The sequence below is a fragment of the Candoia aspera genome, chromosome 3 (genome assembly GCF_035149785.1).
Source record: "Candoia aspera isolate rCanAsp1 chromosome 3, rCanAsp1.hap2, whole genome shotgun sequence".
Classification (NCBI taxonomy): domain Eukaryota; kingdom Metazoa; phylum Chordata; class Lepidosauria; order Squamata; family Boidae; genus Candoia; species Candoia aspera.
In genome coordinates this window covers 200,809,445-200,832,664 of record NC_086155.1, presented here as the reverse complement: position 1 = coordinate 200,832,664, position 23,220 = coordinate 200,809,445, and the positions used below count along the sequence as shown (strand labels likewise).

General features: G+C 40.5%; 2 protein-coding genes across 2 annotated transcripts in view; one reads left to right on the top strand and one right to left on the bottom strand.

Moving 5' to 3' along the window:
- The window catches only part of TG (thyroglobulin), a gene marked incomplete at its 5' end in the record, with an annotated part of 143,675 nt that overhangs the window by 33,135 nt on the left and 87,320 nt on the right, over nt 1-23,220 (bottom strand). The window lies entirely within an intron of this gene.
- SLA (Src like adaptor) lies at nt 822-23,191 on the top strand. Its single transcript, XM_063299699.1, has 8 exons — nt 822-1,048; nt 3,752-3,855; nt 11,662-11,761; nt 16,711-16,797; nt 17,086-17,189; nt 17,389-17,520; nt 21,680-21,812; nt 22,662-23,191. Exons 2-8 carry the CDS (start codon nt 3,792-3,794, stop codon nt 22,870-22,872), a joined length of 831 nt encoding a protein of 276 aa, XP_063155769.1. The 5' UTR covers nt 822-1,048; nt 3,752-3,791; the 3' UTR covers nt 22,873-23,191.

Sequence of the window (23,220 nt, the reverse complement as noted above, 5' to 3'; positions counted from 1 at the left end):
CATTCTTCGTCCCCCCCCAAAAAAAAACATTTTTAAGACATCTCCCCCCTTTTGGGATTCCTGTAACATGCTTTCCGATCATATCCCATTAGTCTAGCTTTCTACAATTGGGCAACCACCTAACATAGGAACTATAATTCCCATTACTTTCAATCAGCAACCCTCTGATCATGCTGGATGGAGCTGGCCCAGCAAAGTTGAGTAAGTTCTCTTAGCCACAAAGTTCTCTACGTTTCTCATAATCTCGAAACTTCTTCTACAGGATTTCTAAAGAACTTCTAAAGAACAGACAATTATCATGCCTGGAGCAGAAGCAGAAGACTTTTGAATCTATGCTGAGGAGAGTTCTGTGGCAGAGGGTGCGTGACAAGCCACCTATGATATTAAAAAGTTGGGGTTAGCCTCTACTATCTGAGTTTTAGTCTTGGTTGTCCATGTCTGCCTGACTTCTTCTCCTGAGTCTTTTGGGTTCAAGTGCTTGTCCGACACAATCTATCCTCTGGTCGCTTGGATCTGCTTATCACTTAGCATCCTGATGTAGCATGCCACATTGAGTTGCCAGGTGGAAACCAACCAATTTCATAAATATGTCAGCAATATAAACAAGCGATGGCCATATGTGGTTCATCCTATAAGAAGAGGGTCCTGCACAGAAAGCCTCGGTACTCTGCTTTTCTCAACTGCATCTGCCACTCACTGCACAGTCACCCAAAACTACGTGAAATCACGTCATCAACAGTCCTGCCCTCCTCCAAAACCACCTCCTCCTTAGCCATCGTCCTCAGCTGCAAGGAACAAGAACCACATCTTTTGCAAGTACACTGAAGCCTTCCTTATTTCTAAGAGGAAGTATGTGGTTTGTTTAACCAGTGCTGTGCTACAAGATAGGGTGAACTTCCTCAAAGCCTTATTTTTTGGGTCAGCTGTCATCAGATCTGGAGCTGCAGTTCCTTCTAGCCTTTTCACACTGTGAGACAGTTGGATCCTGGGGGTAAAGAGAGAGAGAGAAATTGAAAGGAGGACACAATGGTTGGCATCTGAAGGCAAGGTAAGGATTAATCTTATCCATCTCCAGGTAGAAGGATTGCTCAGCAACACAAAGACCTCTTGCTCAGTCCAAGGAAGTTCAAAAGGATTTACCTCTAAAAAGAGTTCAGGGCTTAAGCAATTCTTTAGGGTCATGTCGACAGTTTTGCATCTGAGCCGCTTCTGTATTTGGCCCTGCTCAGCAAAAGCAACCAGAGATGTAGGAATGTCTTTTTTCATCCAAACGGATTCCACAGGTGAAGGGAATAGAATTCTGTTCCATCCCAACAGTACAAATATGTCTTTACTTGTACCTGGGCTAAAGGAAAAGTCTTAACAACAATAGAGAGACAGAAAAGTAAGGCATCCACCTACATGCCTCTTTTCATTATGAACACAGAGAGATTGGTATCTCCAGGTACTTGCCAACATCCATACTTCTATGAGAAGGCCACCTGTAACAACAGAAGCCTCCTGGACCAGCTGTTCCTCTTCTCACTGCTAGTATCTGTTTACCTGTCCTCCTTGAACAAGCAGACAGTGGCCTTGGAGGAGAAATGGAAGCACATGGTCATCTTGCCTTGTGTTCTCCCATTGGGAGATGATAAGATTGGATTCAGAGGACAAGCGGACTCTGGTTGTGGAAGCTCCTCTGCGGAAACTTCACTTGGAAGAGCGGCATGACCTCTAAAGGCAACATTCAAAGTCCTATCGAAATATGCTGTAAACAGTTTACCTATATGTTTATTGAGAGCCAGTCTGGTGTAGTGCTTAAGGCATCGGGCATCAGGCTAGAAACTGGGAATCCATGAGTTCTAGTCCCACCTTGGGCACAAAGCCAACTGGGTGTCCTTGGGCCATTCACACCCTCTCAGCCCTAGGAAGAAGAAGGCAAGGGCCAACTACTTCTGAAACCTTGCCAAGAAAACTGCAGGGACTCCTGTAGTCACCAGGAGTCAACACTGACTCAAAGGCACTCCCTAAAAGAAATGTTTATTAGGTATGGACTGGGTGGAAAATGGATTGCAAATATGATTGTCTGTCTCATGCTAAATTTGGCAGGGCAGAAAATTTTGGGGGTGGAGTGACAAAGAGGGAGCTGCTTGTTTTTCAGAGGCAGAAGGCAACACACACACAAAGACATTTTTCTTTTTTCTTCTTATTACCTTTTATCAATTTTTAAAATTCTTGTGAAAAAGAAAAAAACCAATCCTTGCCAAGCCTGCTTATCAGAAGCAAAATGGGGGTAAAGTTTGCACGTATCATGAGCCTCCAAATTGTTTTTTGAATTGCCTTCAACGCTGTCTTCAGGTCAATTCAGGAACAACTGTGGGGGTTGACTGACATCACGAGAAATATGAGCCCAAACTTTACAAATGAATTACCAGTTTGATGCTAGAATTGACTCAAATGTAATTTAACACCCATATGTGTGAGAGAGCAGGAAAACACACACAAACAGAAAAGTAAGGGCGTTTGTTTCCTTTTCTAAACTAAATTAAGAAACCCTTCACTAAATGTGTTAAACCAAATAAACACAAAGATCTCTTAACAATGCCACACACGCCCAGGATTCCGGAATGAAAGACATTAGAAGCTATTTCATGTCACATTCTTGACTTTTGGAGGTTTTCTTTTTCTTTTCTTTTTTTCCCTATTTCCCCAGGAAAAAAAGAGGTCAATATTAAACCTCTCTTCCATTCTGCAACATAATCTGGATTACCCCTGCATAGAGTTTTAAAAGAAATACTATATTGTGAGAGAAGAGGTAGAGAAGACAAACTAAACAAGCTCATTCCTTTAGAAGTACATCTCTCTTGGGAAACTCCTGTGATTTTTAAATATCTAGGCTTGGACTTGGAAAAGCATGTCTGGTTCCTATTGAAATCTCCTGCAGGATTCTAGGCACTTCACCTACTTCATGGATTTCCCAGAGATCATAACATTCTAGAGTTGGAAGAAGGCATTTGAATGATCGTTCAATTCCCTGCTGAATGTAGAACTCCAAAGTAATGCATCTCCAATAAATGCTTATCCAGCCTTGGCTTGAAAACAGCCAGCAAAGAGAAACGCATCTATTCCTTAAATAATTGATTTCCACCTACTCTTATTGTCAATTTTTTCCCTCTATCATTCCATCAGAATCTGCCTTCCTGTAACAAGACCAATGTTCCATCTCTTTCAAACTGGACAATAGAGTATAGATTTTGACCTTCTTCAGGAATCCCTCAGCAGACATCTGTCCTGGGCGCATTATACATGAGAAGATAGAAGGGTCTTGTTCAAAAATAGAATTTTTCAGAAGTTGGCCTATGGAGAATGCATTCAACATTATTTAGGTCATTGTAACATCAAATTGGCCTTGTAAACCTGAACCCTCCCGTGTTTGTGTAGATAGATATTGGACCACAAGTTCTCATCAAACTTTATATCTACCCTACAAAATTATGAATACAGTATTCATATGCCAAGTTTGAAAAAATTCCCTTCAAAACCTGATGTTCCATGCCACCATCAGTGGACATTATGGTTTCATACAACGGTTCTTTGTTGCCATCATTGTGATAATTTGACAAAAGTTGTGAGAATTTCACAAACATATGCATGTTTATGCAAAGTCTCAAATATTCAAAAATGCAAAGTTTGTATATACTTTCCTCATCTTTCCAGAAGTTGCTATCAAGAGCACTTCTGGACTTAAACTTTTCATATTTCCTTTACCTAGTTCTGAAAAAAGCACTTGGAAGGAAGCCAAGAGGAAAAACATGGGGAATGCTGTCAAAATACTGAAAACTGAACCTGAAGTGAAGAGTACACCTTGGCAATCAGGTAGGTGTCTTTTTAAAACTACGATTCAGAAGGACAATGGAGGGGAAGGAAAGTACAGAAATTGAATGATAAGTAGACATATTCCTGTGGACAATCAGTCCACAAGTTCGCTTGAAATCACAGTTGGCATCAGAGCTTGGCAGCCCACCAAATGTTGGGGCCCTAGTGGTCTATTGCTGGCCTCTGCCCCAGTGTCCTCTTTAGCTGGTGTTTCAGACTCTTCTGCGATAGACAGCTGAGCCAGGAATTCTGCACAATTCCTTTCTGCACAGTCCCTCTTTCTGCCAAATAAGCCCATCTTTCTGTTGAGTTGTGAGGGTGAGAGTTCCTCTTCTGAGAATTTGCTTCCTTTTTATACTGGAGAAGAAGGAAAGAACACCAAGAACTTGCCCTTCTTCTTCCATCTCGCTTAACTGCTTTCATGCCGTATTCTACCAACCTGCCTGCCTATAATTCTTTTGACCTCTATGTGCCACACTTAATTTTCTACCTACAACCAATCTCATGTCTGATGTGATTTCTCTGTACATCTCTGATCCCCCACATCCCAACAGTTTTGAAACAATTTACCTCAAGTACTTCCTTTTCCAAGACTATCCTTAGAAAATCCCTGTAACGGTCCATGAACTGAATGCATCATCCGTGAATTTTCAACTCTGTTTCTAGGGTTCAAATCATTCATTCATTCATTCAATTTATGTAGCTGCCCATCTCAAACCAGTGACTCTGGGTGGCTAACAATCATAAACACAGTTAAATTGTTAAAACAGTACAAAGGAAATTAAATAAAAATAGCAGCCAAGAGATATTATAATCTATCAGTGTCAGCACAACCAGGAAACGGGCCCTGAGTGTGTGAAGGGCACATAGCCAGATCTTCGAGGCCTTCTGAAAAGCCAAAAGGATCAGGGCCATCCTAATCTTGGGAGGGAGGATGTTCCAGAGGGCAGGTGCCACAGCAGAAAAGGTGCATTCTCCCGGCATTCCTTGGCTGATGGGACCTGGAGCATGCCCATCCTGCCACACCGAATTGGACAGGTAGAGACAACTGGGAAAAGACGGTCCCTCGGGTAACCTGGTCCCAAGCCATGAAGGGTTTTAAAGGTGGCAACCAGCACCTTGAATTGCACAAAGCACCTTTGTGATAGCCCATTTAGTGACTTCAGTGTTTCTTCGTTTAAGTATCTCATTTTTATATTTCATTTAATTGTATATTATTGTTTTCTTTCAAAAAAAAATATTGCTAGCTATGTTAAGCATTCAGTTGAATGGAAAGGAAGAATATCAAAATAAATGAATGGATAGATTAATGAATAATAAGATGCTGTTTTAGAAGGCTGTTTTTATTTTGACTCAAATTGTGAGGAGTCAAAAATGGAGTCAGACTAAAAGACAACCCAATTTAAGTTTGATCTTTCCAGTTTCTACATTAGGGTTTTTTTTAATCTTTGTGAAAATTCATATAACTTTGTGTGCATATTTCCCCAAATGTAAGCGTATGTGAAAACAATTTTGTCTCATACTGTGTACTTGTGCACTTTCTACTACTGTACACTTTTATGTACACAGTTTCCCCTAAATTAAGGATTTGGCATTCAATTTTCAACTGTAAATTGTATTTAAAATGTACAAAAATGCAGTTTTCAGCACTTTTGGTTGGCATAAAGAAATTGTAGGTTTCTTGGAATAAATTATGGGACCTACTAACTTTCCCCTCCTCACCAGTTTTCAACTAGTTAGAGCTACATCTACTTAGTATCTTTATGGCATCTCTTGGTCAGTCCGTCATTTTATCTTCTAAAGCTAAAGACTTAATTTTTTTTCAGCACTTGTCTGTTGACACTTGATAAGACTATCAGAGATTGTTCTTTTAAAATATGTCTTCAGCCAAAAGAACAAAGATCTTTTTTATTTGTAATGAGATGCTCAGATCCAGTTTGTTGTTAGGTTGTGCCTTTCTTGGCTATTTAACTGTTCAAGGACAGATCCATACTTTCCTTCCTGTCTTTCCTGTAACTTCCCCATAAGCATCTAATCCATCTAACATACTGTGTTAGAGTAGTAGCTGTTCTACATATAGTACATACAGATTGATTTATGAGATTCTACATGTGCAAGAGGCCACACATCTTTATGACAGTAGGAAAAAATGGCACTGTCCTTTTCCACAAGCTTCTATTATTTATGGATACGGTGCATTTTTTTTTAATCCATTCAGTCATCTCTGATTCTGGGAGACTGTCTGGACAAGTCCCTGCAGTTTTCTTGGAAAGGTTTTTCAGAAGTGGCTTGTAATTGCCTCCTTCCTAGGGCTGAGAGACAGGGACTGGACCAAGGTCACCCAGCTGGCTTCAAGCCCAAGGCGGGACTAGAAGTCATGGTCTCCCGGTTTCTAGCCTGGTGCCTTAACCACTGCACCAAACTAGTTCTCACAGTGCATTACTGTGTGGGGTGCCTCAGGGCTCAATTCTCTCCCCTCTCCTATTTAACATCTACATGAGGCTGCTGGGTGAGGTGATCCCATGGTTTGGGGTGAGGTATCATCAATATGCTGATGATACCCAGTTTTATATCTCCACCCCTGGCCACCAGAGTGATGCCGTGGATGTCCTGACCCAGTGCCTGGAGGCTGTAAGGGCCTGGATGGGGTGCAATGGGCTTTGACTCAACCCAAGCAAGACTGAGTGGCTTTGGGTGTTGGGCCTCCCAGTACAAGGGTATTCCATCTTTGGTCCTGGGCAGGGTGGCACTGTCCCAGATGAACCTGGTGCACAATCTGGGGGTCGTCTTGGACTCATGGCTCCTGCTGGAAGAGCAGGTGGAAGCCATGGCTAAGAGGGCCTTTGCACACCTTCGGGTTGTGCGCCAGCTGCACCCAATACTGGACTGGGAGGCTCTACTCACTTTCACTCATGCCCTCGTGACCTCCCGTCTGGATTACTGCAATGTGCTCTACATGGGGCTGCCCTTGAAGAGCATTCGGAAGCTTCAGCTGGTACAGAATGCAGCTGCCTGGGTTGTAAATAGTGTCGGCTATTTGGCCCCGAGTGTGCAAAGGGTCCCATTTCATGGTTGTGCTGACACCGATGGATTTTAATGTCTCTTGGCTGTATTTATATTTCATTTTCTGTATTGTTTCATTGTTTTTATTATTGTTAGCCACCCAGAGTCACTGGTCTGAGATGGACAGCTATATAAATTAATTAATTAAATAAAAATAAATAACTGAATTAATTACCATAGCTTATTTCTCTTGGTAAAACGTCAGTGCCAACTTTCTTTCAACATTCAGCACCTTTCAGCTCACCTCTCTCTCTCTTACACTTATCAATTTTCTTGTTTCAATCAAGGACAAACATGCTACCAGCCAATTCAGTTCTCTGACAGATGACTCCTATGTATTCCTATATATATGCAAAACAGATTCATCAAGAGTCTTCCACAAACCCTGACGTTTGCGCACTAAAAAAGACTATTTATGGGGAAAATATTAAGTGGGTATGACCCAAGAGATGTGAGCAAGGACCAAGCAATTTTAGCAGCTGCAGAGAGCCAAGCATTTATTCCCTTAGACTTATTCCCTGAGAAGGGGTGGGAGAAATAGAATCTCCTTGAAAGGAGTCTAACAGGCTTGAGCTACGAATCGAAGCCAGCTATACTATCACCTACAGATAAAGCATCAATTTCTGGCCCTTAACTGGGGTAGGGGCAGGGAGGAATAACATCTCTTCTAGATCTCCAGGAGACAGCCAAATGTCCCTGAGTAATCTACAAGCAGGACACTTCCTGCTATTGTTCCTCAGGATCTGATGGCCATACCGGAAGGATCTAATTGCCATCCATGCAACAGCAAGATGGTTTAGAACTGTGAGATGGCTGAACTTCCCCAAGAATGGCAGGTAGATATGTGGAAACACTGGAGTGCAAGCCTAAGCCAATCTATGTAGGAGCTCAACACAGGCTCAGCACTCTGCAGAGTAATAAAACTCCATAAAAGGTTTTATGTGAAGCCACGCTAGCACCAGCTTTGAAGTGTAGACCTCCTGCTACCTTTCATATGTCATCTGTAACAGTCTCTGGTACAATGGACAATATTTATCCTGATATTTAGCCCTGGAGGTCCGTCTTCCCCAACCTTCCCAACTAATAAATGCTAGCGATGCCAAGAGCTGCACTCCAAACCTGCAGCTTGCCAAGTTCTTATTGTACTTCTGAGACAGGACAGGCCCCATGTATGGACCACCTGTATCTCCATCTGGTTTGCTACAAGCTAGGCTGAAAGTTCTTTCCAGCCCTTCTCAGATATTTTTCAGCAAGGACACCAAGCACGAAATCCAAAGTCCTGTAAGCAAAGCACCGAGATACAATCATTCTGCCCGATCTTAATTCTTTTCACACCTTAAATATGTAAAAGGGAGTAAATGCTGTCATTTTATTTTTCTTCCTTATGATAAGGGTGGCCTTGTTTTGTTTTGGTTTTTTTTGCATTGATAATAATGGCTGAAGTCAAGCCAAGGGGGAGTTGACCTAACAGCTTAACTGAACAGGAAGATGACCTTGATTTTTCTGCCTTCTTGTGGTTTTTCATTTCCTATGACACTAATTTTAAATCTAAATTTAATCTTATACCCTTAGCAAGATAACAGTGCTGTTTGTGCAATATAATAAAATCAGCTTGCTTTCTTGTGATTGGAATGTAACAGCCCAAGACAATACTTTCTACAAATGCCATCTCTTTTAATGCAACTTAATGATATTTAGTGTTCTAAGTAGTCACGATGAAACAAGGACACAACTTAACAGAATGCATTCACACAAATACACTTAGTCCATTTTTTGGGTTCTCACAGTACACTGAACCATAAGCTAGCCAGATGGCTGGGTGCCACAACCGATTAAACCAAGTACACATTAAATAGGGTTAAAACTGACAAAGCCCAGCATGTTGTGAAAATGCAGCCCTCTGTTTTACATAAGCACATTGTGCAAAAATAGCCCATGGTTTAGTATAGCATGAAAATTAAGAAACACATAGGCAAAATATGTTCTTCTACTGTTTCTGTTGAACTTCAGCTAGGATCTTCCCCCATCTGGAATTTTATATTTTATATTGTATATTGTATATTTCGTATTTGTATTTTTAGGTATTTATATTGTACGGTTTTAGCGATTTGCTATTTTTATTATTTGTAAGCCGCCCAGAGTCATCGTACGTGAGATGGGTGGCAAAGAAATTTAATATATGAATGAATGAATGAATGAATGAATGAATGAATGAATGAATAAATAAATAAATAAATAAATAAGCAAGCAAGCAAGCAAGCAAGCAAGCAAGCAAGCAAGCAAGCATTCAGGGACCATGTAACTTCTTACATCTAAATAAGTTGTTTATGCTGGTCTGTGACCATAATAAAGATTTGATTGATTGGTTGGTTGGTTGACTGATTGAAATAAAGTGCTAAAATCGGTGTTTACAATACTCTGTCAGGTCTTTTAACGGGATGGCATCCCTGAATCCAAAGGAAAGGCAGGGAGGACTTGGAAATTAGCAGTATTCAATAGACATAGTTAATTCATTGTGCCTCAAGACAATGTATTAATCCCAATCTGATAGTTATTTGATTGATTTATATCTTGCTATACTCAGTAAACTGGTTAACAAAATTAAAAAAAACAGAATATATGTTAAAAATTAGTAAATAGAAGAAAGCAGTAAAGCTTATAACAGCAATGCACAGAACATGGGGCTACCCCAGAAATATGTGTGGTGGTTTATTTTGCATATTCTGTAGTTTTTAACTGTGACAGGTCCTGAGTGTAATTAATCAATTACAGCAACGTTAGACAACTTTTTTTTTGTTTCTTTTTACCCAACGTCCCTTTACAAAATCTTTTTCGGCCTCACACCACCTCAGACTAGGTCTGTGCCATTCTTCCTATTAGCAGTTAAAATATGACCAATGCTTGACATAAGAGGAATTATCACTGATTATTACTGATTATTTTTATCATGCCTTTTATTGCACTTTGGTTATACATTCAATTATTAGTATGCTTTATTAACATACATTGTTATAGCGAAATAAAGAAAATGAGATTTATTATAAAATATTGGTGTATTTGTAGGGATAATGATGTTAGCCTAATTAGAAGCAGCCAGAAGTCATGGGATCTGAGATGATCATGTGATTTAAGATAAATGTCAACCTATCACCAGAGTGGGAATCTTGTCGAGCTCTGGAGCATGGCATCATCACAACCGCATCCAACCTCCAGTGTTAAAGCCCCCTAATTGTACCCAAATGCCCCCCTAAAGTTTGTAGTCAATGCTCCCCACACACAGAAGGCAGTTTCCCATGTTGGGAAACACTGAATCAAAGGCATTAATAAGGATGGTTGTTTTTATAACTATGGGGCTCAATTCTGAAAAAAGAAATATGAAACTTCAACTTACATGATGATGGATGGAAGATAGATGATGATAGATGATTGATGGAAAGACAAACAGACAGATCATTATGGGCCATTATCACAAAACAAGAATCAATTCAAGGTGTTTCATGCATTTCTCTTACCAGACAGCAGGGGTTTAGAAGAAAGATTCCCTGATACACTTCTTCCTTGGCATATCTTCTACTAGATGTTAAGCACTGGACTGGCATGTGGATTCATTTTGTCCCACATATTTTTAAGCATATTACAGCAGATGCAATGACTATCATCATGAGGACACATGACAAAATTATACAACATCCAATCAAAGAGAATCTCTGTAGCTCAGGGTTGAACTGTGGAGTCCTTGGTGCTCTCTGAGCTTGGTTGTTGGCTTGCAGAGGATTCATGGTGGGGGTGTGGTTTTCTCCTTGGAAGTTCCTCGATAAGGGTATTGTTTTCTGCTTGATTGTTTGTCTGGTGTTAATCCCTGTTTATCTGGGTGTTGGCTGCTTGGGAGGATGTATTCTGGCCTTTTTGTTTCCTTCTTAGCTTTTTTATTGTCTCTTTTGAATGGTGTGTAAATGTGGTTTATCTCTACGTGTCCTTCAGCCATCAATAGCCACAATAGCCCAATCAAGGAATTACCAAGGAGAAAACCACACCCCCACCAACACTGGCAGGGCAAACCATTGTATATAAACAGGGAGCAAACCCCACACTCACTAGCACTGATGATGTTACCTAGTTGGGTCATGAAACGTCTGCAAGCAAACAGCCAAGCTCAGAGAGCACCAAGGACTCCATTCTACAACACCATGCGTAAGATGTAAAGGGGAGGCAGAAACTTTTTTCACTTTCTCCTAAGTTTAGAACTCAGATTCACTGGCTGAAGCCAAACACAGGGTGCATGATCAAATGAAGGAAGAACTTTCTCTACTCGAAATAAACTATGGGATGGGTTGCCGCCAGCTATAGCAAAAGGAATCAATTTAGAAGGCTGTCAAAGTGGACTAGAATATTTCATGGAGGAGAGGTTATCAGTGGCTGGGGCTTCAGTGGAAGCTTAGCACCTCCTATGAATACTAGTTGCTGGGAAACCACAGTAAAAGAGGATGATTCCCTCCCATCCTTCCTTGTGAAGTTCTTGAATATATCTGGGTAGCCACCAAATCTCACCTTAAATTGGACTAGGTGCTTCCAAACATCCCACACTTCAGGGATCTTTTTATGCTCTTGTTATGTACAGCTTGTTAATCAGACTCAGGCAACCACAACTTGCATTGCATTGCATTGCATTGCATTGCATTGCATTGCATTGCATTGCATTGCATTGCATTGATTGATTGATTGATTGATTGATTGATTCTGCAGGTCACAGAAGTGATTTTCTTGCTGTTCTCTATGACTATCCCACACCGGATATAAGCCAGCCTGTATTTCAAGTTGGGGAGAAACTACGTGTAATATCAGAGTAAGTATGCAACTTTTTAAAAAAAGGCTTTAAAACATTTGCAATTCTTCTTATATGGTTCTGGCTATTGTAGCATTATGTTGTAGAGCAGATGTGATCTTTGGAGGAATAGAGTTCTAACTGTTTGAGGCTTTCAGCTCCATCTATCTATCTAACCCCACCAAGAACATGTGGGAAGAGTCCCCACCTTACCTCAACTCCAATAAATAAGGTTAATAAGAATTTTGTAAGTGCAATTTTAATGTCCTTCCATATCGTTTTAATACCGTTCAAGGTAAATTTTCCTCCGCTTTTGTTGTTTGCAAACCTGACAAATAATTTTAAAAGGCTATTTTTTTGAACCTAAGAATTACTGCAGCATAATTTCTCATTTTATTTATTGGTTTGTTTGTTTGTTTGTTTATTTAAATTTATATCACCGCCCATCTCCCCCTACAGAGGAATTTACGAGGAGTTTAGAGAGGGTGGAGAGAGCCAATAGCTTTTGCTGTGAGACGTCGTCACAAAACTGTTTCCCGATTTAATCTCTGACTGGTGGGTGGGGATGTGGCACACACAGACAAATTAGGCCCAGATTTAGTAGCCACTTTGAAATCAGTAAGACAATTACTAACAGTAATTTCAATAGTTCTACTCTAAATCCAGATCTGTATTTCAGGACCCTTTTTTTTTTTTTGGTGCCACTTCATCTTCTTAGTGAAGAGCCTCTGATGAGCTTTCAGAGAACACAAAATTTGCCAGTATCTCAGATTGATCTAGTTCTCCCTGTGAAAACGGTCATTTTTTATGGCTAGCTGCCATTTGATTCTCCCCAATCAGGCCCAACGTGAGGTCATTGAGCTAAAGTCCTCTCCACACAATCTCAAGTCAGCAGATAACCCTATGGGCATGAAATGTCCTGTCCCCACTGCCAATCCCTATCCTGCTTCTACTGCCTCTGTTTCAAATCTCAAATAATAATAATAATAATATATTATGGGAGACAAAACCTAAGAGATTTCACACAACTTGCAGATGCCCTTGGATGATGTCCGAATAAATGTGTATAAAGAACTTTAACACCAGAACACCTTTTGTCACTCATCCACAAAAAATAACAGAGCAACCCCAGCCAATATGGTTGGCTGGAGGATTTCTGTTGCCTACCATTCCTGCCACATAAATAAATGCCAAAAGCTATTTCAGAGACAAGCCTTCTTAGAATACAAGTACATTCCACAGAAGCCACCTGAAGGAGACACCCAGAGCATCATGAAGAATCGATGGGAACTGAAAAGTAGGTCCAAAGTGCACAAAAAAGGAACTAAATCATACACTGTCTAATGGTATATGAAAGACCCTGGGAGATGGGGAGAAGAGATGCTACCTAGGGAACGGTCAGATAAGAAACAGCATAGTCTGCAGCTGCATAATGGAGGGTAAGAGGCTCAGACTTGCAAGATTGATGTCAGCCTTGCCAGATAGACCAGACAGGAAACACAACCAGATGAGCTAATTCTACTTTATTGTAAAGCTACATTAACAGAGTCTTTCGAGTCTGAAAGTACAACTCACTCGCTGTCTCCTTTACAGCTTGAAAAACTAGGGAGGGTCCCTTTAGAGCCTCCTTCCCCACCCATTATGCAGCTGTGGGCTATGCTGTCTCTTATCTGCCCATTCCCTAGGTAGCATCTCTTCGTCCCATCTCTCAAGGTCTTTCCCACATACATTATACACTGTATGGAAAGCCCATATAGATCCCCTGGGCTCTAGATTATCAGATCAGGAAGGAAATTTTCTTCTTTCCTAACACCACAAATGGCAATCAGTATGGGTGATTTCCAACAAATTTCCCTCCATATACAGTATATATATAAAAAAAGAAGATGAGGGGGCAAAAGTTACATTTCCTATTTGTACGTAGGAAAAGGAACTTTTGCCCCCTCATCTACTTTTATATAAAGATGAGGGGGCAAAAGTTACTTTTCCTACATGCTAATAGGAAACAATCCATCACCCTTGTGTAAATTGCCAGGAAAGCACCTGTTTTGCTCCACTCAGGTGTTTCAAAGCAGGTGACTAGGAATGCTGATGGTGGATTGTTTTTTTTTGTCCTAAACCAGGCCATAAATAAACATTTTTGCTGCAGTGTTCCTTTTGTGTGCTAGTCAAGCCTGTTTGCTCGTAACTGACGAGTGTGACAGTCAAGACGGGATGGAACATTCCTCTTCCTGTTATGACACTGCCGTGCACACATTGTGACAGCTTGCAGAATATGCAAAGAGTTATGGCCCTCTTCAGCTGCAGGGCATCAAACCAAATAGCTTGTTCCTATTAGGTGAACAACAGAAAGAGGATCCATTGCATGGCCTTTAAGAGCCTGCTGTTACAATTCCATGATGACATTGTGGGTCAAAACATTCAAAATTGTAACTAACGCATGCAAACCCCACAGTTATGGGATTTGCTAAAAATTAGTATGTTCCCCCATTAGTGCCTTCATTTAATCTATGTTTCTGGGTTATCCTAAATTTGATATTTATACATCCCTTCCAAGGTAAAGTTGATCGCTTTTAGTCAGGCATTTAAATCATATTGGGCGCACTGTTGAATCTTTCCACCTCATCTGACATTTCAGTCCAGACACGTTGACCAATTTGTTTCTGAGGTATTCTAAAGCATGTAAAACTAACAATTCCTTAATTTTACCTCCTAAATGCTATGATAAATATGCCTTTCTCAGTCAGTTTAAAGTTTTCCAGGAAAAAAAACAAAAAACAAATCACAGGATATATTCCGCATCTAACTTCTGGGACTTGGAGACATCCAAGGTCCTTTCTAGGTCCTTTTTAACTCTATGATTCTACTCCTTAATTTTAAAATGCTTTTCTTTTTTATTACGATATTTTGTATCTTTTTTGCCTACTCTTTTATTATTTTTACTTACTTATTGGTTAGGTTTATAGCCCACCTTTCCTTCAGAAGTTCAAGGTGAACATAGCATGCCATTCTCTAACTTTTCCCCACAAAAAACACCCTGCGAGGTACTATTGGGCTAAAAGAAGGTGGTACCAATCGAAGCAAATATTTGTAGCTCAGGGTTGAACTGTGGAGTCCTTGGTGCTCTCTGAGCCTTATTGTTTTCTTGCAGACGTTTCATTGCAGTCGGGCAATGAAACGTCTGCAAGAAAATAACAAGGCTAAAAGAATGTGACTGGCCAAAGGTCACCCCATGAGCTTTTGTGGCTGAGGGAGACATGCACCTGGTCTTCTTGATCATGGCCCAACACCTTAACCATGATGTTACTCAGTCTGCTGTATGATTTGTTTTTTTCTGTGAAAGGCATCATACCATCTGTTATTTTATCACCCTGACATTTCTGTCATTGATTACATTGATTTTGCAACATCCTTTCCTGTTATAACTGTCAGATTTCAGTTCCAGGTGTTGGGTGGAGAAGTAGGGAAAGAATAGGCTCAACAAAGTTTTAAAAACCAAGGCACTCCTAGGACTGTTTTAAAAGGTGTTAAACTACTGAAGTTTAAGATCTCTTGTTGCAATTTGGAGGGATGGTTTAAACCTCACAAGTTGGAGAAGCAGGATTACGTCCAATGGAGTTCCACCATTTGCTTTGAATTCATGCAGCGTTGAAACATGGAGTGCGCCCACGCTGCTCAGTCTCACTGGGTGGACAAAAACTAATGGAGGAGCTTAGTTTGCATGGGCAAAGAAGCTCCTTTGAATGAGATGGGATCTGCTTCAGGGGAAAACCCAGAGCATGAAAGAGAAATGCATGAAGGGGGGGGGGGCTCCTCACACTTGTAGAAGTAGCTTCTTGTTTGCGTATCATAGCAGGGTTTGGTTGCATAGCCTCACAACCTTCACACATACTTTTCAAAACATCTAATGCAGTGTTTCTCAAGCTGCATGGACTTCAACTCCTAGAATTCCACATGGCTGGGTTGGGAATTCTGGGAGTTGAAGTCCACACAGCTTAAACCGACCAAGGTTGAGAAACACTGATCTAATGGTTTAATCCACTACTGAGCCATAAAGTTAAATCATCACTTTATGAACAATTCTGTCCATAACATGTACCATGAAGGTGAAAATGAAAGGTCCCCTGGGCAAGCACCGAGCCATGTCTGACCCTTTGGGGGGATGCCGCTTTCTTGGCAGACTATGAAGGGAATAGAAATGCTTAAGGGCAGAGTAGGAGCTAAGGCAACTTCTTCAACTGGTTGTCCTCCAGGAGGTGTTGGATTTCAAGTCCCATTATCTACAATGTAAATGAACCTTTGGCCACGTAGGTTGGGCATTGGGGATACTGAGAGCAGATGATTTATCTCCTCAAGACACTTTGAAGGCCTTGAGGCCTTGTCTAAAAGGCCTTGAAACCAGAAGGGCTTTCTGTACATACACTGCAACTGTACAGAAATGTCTTGGAAAGGCCCTTGTTCTTAGAAGCTGGGCCCACATTTTTCTGAAGAGATGCTTTACATGAACTTTCATCAAAGTGAAGCATCCGCTTGGACCTTTGCACAGCCCTGGGGGGCACCCTTTTGGCGAAAACTGGTGTAAGGCAAAACAATTAAAAACTAAGATTTATCACAGAGAAGAAAACTTCCTTTGAGACTGAAAACTGAGCTGTACATTGCATCTTGGTGGTAGAAACCAAGAGTTTGATAGGAATGTATTTCTGGATGCAGTAGGTGGAGAGATATTACCTCATCTGGAAACAGGAAGCCTGATTAACTTTTAAGTCAAAAAGCTTAATTGAAAGAATAATAACAACTATCCTCAGGTAGAAAGGGGAAGTCCACTAAATTCACTGATGATGAACCTTCATCTGTATTCTTATGGCTGATGGCCTGTGGGGTTGCTCTTGAGACCAATTCTAACCCAGTTTGTTCACAGTGACTGTTTTTGCCATGCCTTTGACAGCAGCTTCCTCTCTTCACTTTTGCAGCGAGGGTGCCTGGTGGAAAGCTTGCTCCCTCACCACAGGAAAAGAACATTATATTCCGGAAAAATGTGTTGCCAGAGTTTACCACGGGTAAGGAATTTCCCCATGCATATCTGTGCTTACACAGGCAAATACATGTTGAAAATGCCCACTACTATACTCATATGAGTATGATACAGTACATCAATTACATTTTCCACTCTCTAAGAACGAGCAATCGACTAATGGATGGAAAATCCAGATTTGTAAAAAGTACAGAATATTTCCATAGACACCTTAACTGGATTTCCTGAGCTCATTGTAAACTTGGGTGAGCAAAACCGGTTTCTCTTTCCCCTTGCGTAATTCTGGCATATTTCTCCTTTGCTCTTCCTGCAGCTGGTTATTTGAAGGTATAGGCAGAGAAAAAGCCGAAGAACTTCTGCTCCTTCCAACTAACAGAATTGGCTCTTTCATGATTAGAAAAAGCGAAACGACAAACGGTAAGAAAAGAAAAAGCCAGTTAGGGAAGCCTGGTCTACTTTCCCATAAGCCAGGATGGGGAATGGGTGGTTCTCTCTATGCTCTGGAGCTACAGCCCTCATTGCAGGCCAGGCTGCCTGGGGCAGATAGGAGTTAAACATCTAAAGGGTGGCTCTTCGGGTGTGTGATGTATCTATTGCAACTTCACTTTCCTTCCAGGTTTTTATTCATTGTCAATCCGGCATATGGGCGTGAAGCATTACAGAATTTTCCGCTTGCCAAACAACTGGTATTATATCTCCCCTCGGCAAACGTTTCAGTGCCTTGAGGACCTTGTAAACCACTACTCTGGTAAGAGAAAGTCCCAATTGCCTTCTTTTCCAAGATCAGAAATACAACTTGTCAAGTTATCCTGGCTAGGGTTTATATCCCTTCCCCATGCTGGCATGGGGAATTCTGGGAGCGGAAGTCCACACAGCTTAAAGTTGCTGAGATTGAGAAACACTGCCTTAGGGTCAGTCAAATGCTCTTGCAGCCAACCAACAAAGAAGTAGAATGATGTTGCAGGTAATACGAGGATGTGCTATTGCCACACCTCCTTATAGAATGCACACATTTTCAAAGTGGAGAGTGGGAGTTTTGATGGCTGTGAACGCTCTCTAGAAAATCCACTGCTTTCAATAGTCTTTAACATTTGCAGCTACAATAGGCTGTTCTTTGGAACATTTGGTTTGGCCAGAGGAGGAGGAGGCTTTGGCATGACGGTGATAGACAACGAGAAAGGTCAGGCTAGAGGATGACATTCCTGGAAGCTAATGAAGTCTTTTTGCTGACTTCAGTCTGATTCCACAGAAAAAGGGAGAAGAAGCACGTGCCTTTGGATCAACAAGAACAATGGCCAACGAAAGCAAACAAACAAACAAACAAATAGAAATGGGACCAATAAAACACATTGTGCTGATAGTTCTCTTGCTCCCAGGGCTATTTACAGTAAAAAAAAACCATTCTTGCCTTGTTCTAATGTAACTTCCATGCCTTGTGCTAAATAAGCCTTGGTGATTGGGCACACACAACATGCTATGCCCCATACCATAGCTCAACTTGCTGGCCTGGTTAATACAACATGCTAAGGCAACAACATGGTCCCCACATTATGTTCACCCCCGAAGTACCCATCATCAGATTAGCTAATCTAGGGTGCTGTGTGAAGCCAACCATTAAGGTTAAAATACATTGTGGTCAGTGATGCCCAGCTAGCAGGGGCAACATTTCAATGGAGAGGTGCATTTCAGCTCAATATCCATCTAAAAGTGACAAAATGTGGAAGGCATGCCATCTGCATCCAAAGGCCTGCTGAAGGTTGATATCCTTCAATACATTCAAATACTCACACTCCTCAATTAATTCTGAATAATTAGGCTCAGAAAAAGGAGGCCAGACAGCTAACATCCTCCCCAAATATTCATGCATTGTCACTTGAAGACACCTTCAAAGCCTGAGAAAAACTGCCAACAACTTTATCACTTTTCACATAGGGTGTGTGCGTGAAAGAGTGTGTTCTGCAGCAATACGTTCTATTGGAAACAGGTAGATATTCAGTCAGAAAGATATGGCTGATTGTAAAGTGGGAAAGAATTTTCACTGGTATGTTTTCATAGCACATTAAGACGGTGCTATGGCAACAATGGCCTTGAATAGGCCCTAATTTTGCAAGCTTTGTTCCTATAAACTGAGATTACTTAAGGTCGTCTTAGCACTCTCACATGCACTCAAATCCTTGCAATCAGAAGACACGATCAGCTCCACGCAGGAAAAGTTCAACAGCTCAAAAGAAAAGAATGAAAGGTCAAACGAAAGCTTCCATAGAACATCCAAAGATGAAATACTCTGCTAACGTTGGCCAATTAATGCGAATATCTCATGCATATTAAATGGTGTGAAGCCACAACATTTGCCTAACAATAACCAAGCCATTTCTCACAAACAACGCAAGATTCACATCAAAGAAAAGGAAGCACGGTTTCACACTCAATGGTAGATAAATATCAGTACTCAATGCTTATATTTTAGACTGTGTTAGTGGATTAGAAACTCCAGTTGCCCAATGACACCGTGGTAATCGCTTTCTCCATCACCCATCTCAAAACATGTTGCTTTTTTAAAACAATCTAAAATAGAGGATGTGAAAGTGGAAGTCATATGATAACCGGCAACTAATTTTAGCTTTAACCTGTTTTGCACAGCTAGCTTTTTCCATACTCACCCTAACAAATTCATTACCTAAACTGATTTTTTTAATCAAGAGGGCAACTCAAATGTACACATGCAACCGTCATTTGGAAATGGTCTGAAGCTTTGGGGTTTCTTTTTCAAGCCAAGGGAGACATTATCCTCCTATTTTCAGGTGTGTTTAAAAAAAATAAGAGTAGGGAAAGGAAAACCCATTTATGCCTCCTTGTAGCATCTGAGTAGCTGCTAAGACTATAGCAGTGAATCTTCAGAGCTACAAAGACCCTCATTTGTACATGTTAAGCAGTCCAGATGATTTCTTGCAAGCACTTAGAGATGAGTGCGCATTTCCAAAGCACATTATGATGCCTGGAGTAATTGTTCCTTGATCACGCCTGCTTCTCATCTGCTTTAGTCCCTACATCTGCTTTTATTTTAAATGTGCACTTTCTATTATTTTAATTATGGATTTGACTTCTTTAAATATAGTTTAAAATGTCCTTCTCTGCTGTATATTGTGAAACACGGTGCCTTTTCCCTTCAAAATACCTTTTTCAAAGGTATTTGTCACTGGAGAACTACATATATAACAAGAGAGATAAATAAATCTCTTACATATGCTAAGGTTTTAACTTCTTTACCTTTGCTCATTTCTATGGTAGTTTAAGGGTTTAATTTTAAATGTTAAGCTCAAGAATGGGCATATGTTTCCTTTTACATTTCACCAAATAAATACAGTGTATTAGCAGATTTTTATTTATTTATTTATCAGATTTGGCACTGCCCATCTCCTCCCACCAGAGATGGGAGATTTCCTAATATAAGCCACTTTTGAAGCAACTTACCCTGATGTGGCATTTTTGTACACTATTAAACCAGTGCTAAACAGTCAACTAATATGCATATTTGAATATGCACTTCCTTATTTACTATTTTACTAAGTTTATAGAGCTGCCCATCTTGCAAAGTGACTCTGGCTGCTAACACAATAAAAACATCAATATAATAATAAACAGTAACAATATAATAAAAACACAAAAAAGAGAACAAAAAAATATGATCATTGAGAATGAACCAATGAACAACAAATTCCCATAGCTCACAAGCTCAGCTACTTCCTGACCCTAATGCCTGATCTCAGGTGGAATGGTGTTCCAAGGACAGGTGTTTCCTTTTTATATATACCTTTTTGTACACATTTTTACTGGAGAATTGTGCCACGCTATTTTGCAAACAGATGAATTCTGAAATTTGGTTTCTGTTTACATACTTGTGTTGGAAGTGCAAATGTGATGAATTTTCATTAAAATATTCAAGAAAATTTGTACAGTGGTGTTCCAATCTACACAATTAAGTAAGAGGCATAGCTCAGATTGCTTTGCTTCAGAATTCAAAAGATCAAAGCATCGGAGACAAAAGGTGTTCTTGCTCTAATTCACTTCTTCTCTTTCATATGACTGATGCTACTTATTACTCCTAGTTTTAGAGAGGTCTAGTGTCCTGGTTACAGGAGGTAGCAACACCTAGTTGACCTTGGCTAATCTTAAAAAAAAAAAACTAGGCAGGACTGAACCTAGATAATACATGGATGAGAGATATTTAGGAAATGCCAAGGCTGCAGGCTAGAGTGGAAAGTAAAAAAAAAAAAAACAATCAGAAGGAAGGCAATGGGAAATAATTCCCACAATGCTGCTATGAAAACTACATAGATGTGTCCATGTAATCTCAGGAGCTGACTTCAATTTGCAGAATACTCAATTTTTCTGCAACCTCTAGACCAGCCTTTCTCAACCTTTTGACCCTGGAGGAACCCTTGAAATATTTTTCAGGCCTCGGGGAACCCCTGCACAGTCAGGCTCAAATACAGGCCAGAAGTTGCAAAAGTATTATATTTGTTTCGTGGGTAGGCCAGTATATATGCATGAATCGTGTTTTTAAACTAGAAATAAAGAATGAAACTTGCCTCTTTACTGTGAAGTTGCCCAAATTTGAAATAATTCTTTAAATAAATTGTGATCTCCCAGGGAACCCCTAGTGACCTCTTGTGGAACTCTGGGGTTCCACGGAACCCTGGTTGAGATACCCTGGTCTAGGTAATGTAAGGTTGGACAGCTTGCTACAAGTGCTTGCTGTATTTTTAAAAGAAGTTTAGATATATTTTTTTACTATAAATGCCACTAGAATTTATAACATCGCAGGGTGATTTGGAACTGCAAGGTATCAATGAATAGCCCAAACGAGAGGTTGACTTGCATGCATTTGCCTTTGTTTCGATCTGCAGAGGTGGCTGATGGCCTGTGCTGTGTTCTCACAACTCCTTGCCTCACCCAACACACCAGCATCCCTGAAGGAAGGAGTCAAGAGCCCCCCGTGGTGATGCGCAACAAAACTTTCAGGTGGAATCAGATGCAAAGGTACCTTTTGCTTGAGATAAGAGATTTTGGATATAACCTATTTCAAACTGGAAGTAAAGCAAAGGTCTGAGGCAGGACAGCCCTAAATTCTCAATTTTGCAATGGAAATGAACTATTCAAGATGATAGAGACAAGCTTGCTTAGTACCAGGTCTTGTACAATGCTTTGGAGCCAGCCAGGACTTAAGTGAGACTTATGTCAAATTGCGCTGCTCACCTTGGACTTTAATAGAATAAGGTTAGGGGTCACACGTGTGTGTCCTTACATATTGGCCTGGAAAGCTTCCCATTCAAAGGATCCCTAAGCAGTGGATGTACAGTACCCCAGAATGGGCAGTTGTGGAATTTGCATCTTGTGACCCATTTATTCCTCTGAGGTCATGGAGAGGTAAAAAAAGGATTGCTTTCAAAAAAAACAAAGAAAAGGAAGTAGGAAATCAATTTGTAAAAGATAGCAAAGCATATTGGGAGGAAAGAGGCAGTAACAGGCAACTGTTTTAACCCAAAGATGTTGTATAAAATCCGCCTGCCTTTCTCCTATTACTGTTTTCCACCAATTTAGTGAAGCATTAAACCAGTGTTTCTCAACCTCAGCAATTTAAGATGTGTGGACTTCAATTCCCAGGATTCCCCAGCCAGCGTGCTGGCTGGGGAATCCTGGGAGTTGAAGTCCACACATCTTAAAGTTGCTGAGGTTGAGAAACACTGGCTGGGGAATTCTGGGAGTTGAAGTCCACACATCTTAAAGTTGCTGAGGTTGAGAAACACTACATTACAACAAAACAGGCTAGTGAAATACTCTATTCTGTACCAAGAATGAAAGTTTTAAGCCGCTTTCTTTTCCCCCAAGGTCAAAAGAATGTGACAATGATGTTGCAGAGCTGCTCAGATTGGAAGACTCTGGCCTCAGCTATGGTCTGCGGAACAGCATTGCTTCATACCTTGCCCTAACTATGGAAGAAGATTCTTCTTTTGTGAGAAAGAAGGCCAAGAAAACCCAGTCTATGATATATCGGAGCAAGCACCAATCCGAACCCCATTTCATGTATCATGAAGACTGAATCTGAGAAAACCAGCTTGGGAGTTACCAAGATGGAACTGAGTTAGCACTTTGAGTGGACGTTTCTGCCCTCTTGCAAATACCATCAACATCATTTCTAGATAATGAAGACCTTGTCTTCAATCTCACAAATGCCCTAAATATATCCATATTTATATTTATTTATACAGATAGGGTCCCTTGTAAGATATGAACTTTATTAATGTATGAGCCTTTGATGAAGTTGGAAAATGTGTGCACATGTATGCGTGTGTGTGTGTGTTCATGTATATACATCTCTCATGATATTAAAATATTTTAAACAATTGAACACCTTTTTTTACACATGTCTGAATTTTAATTTTTCATA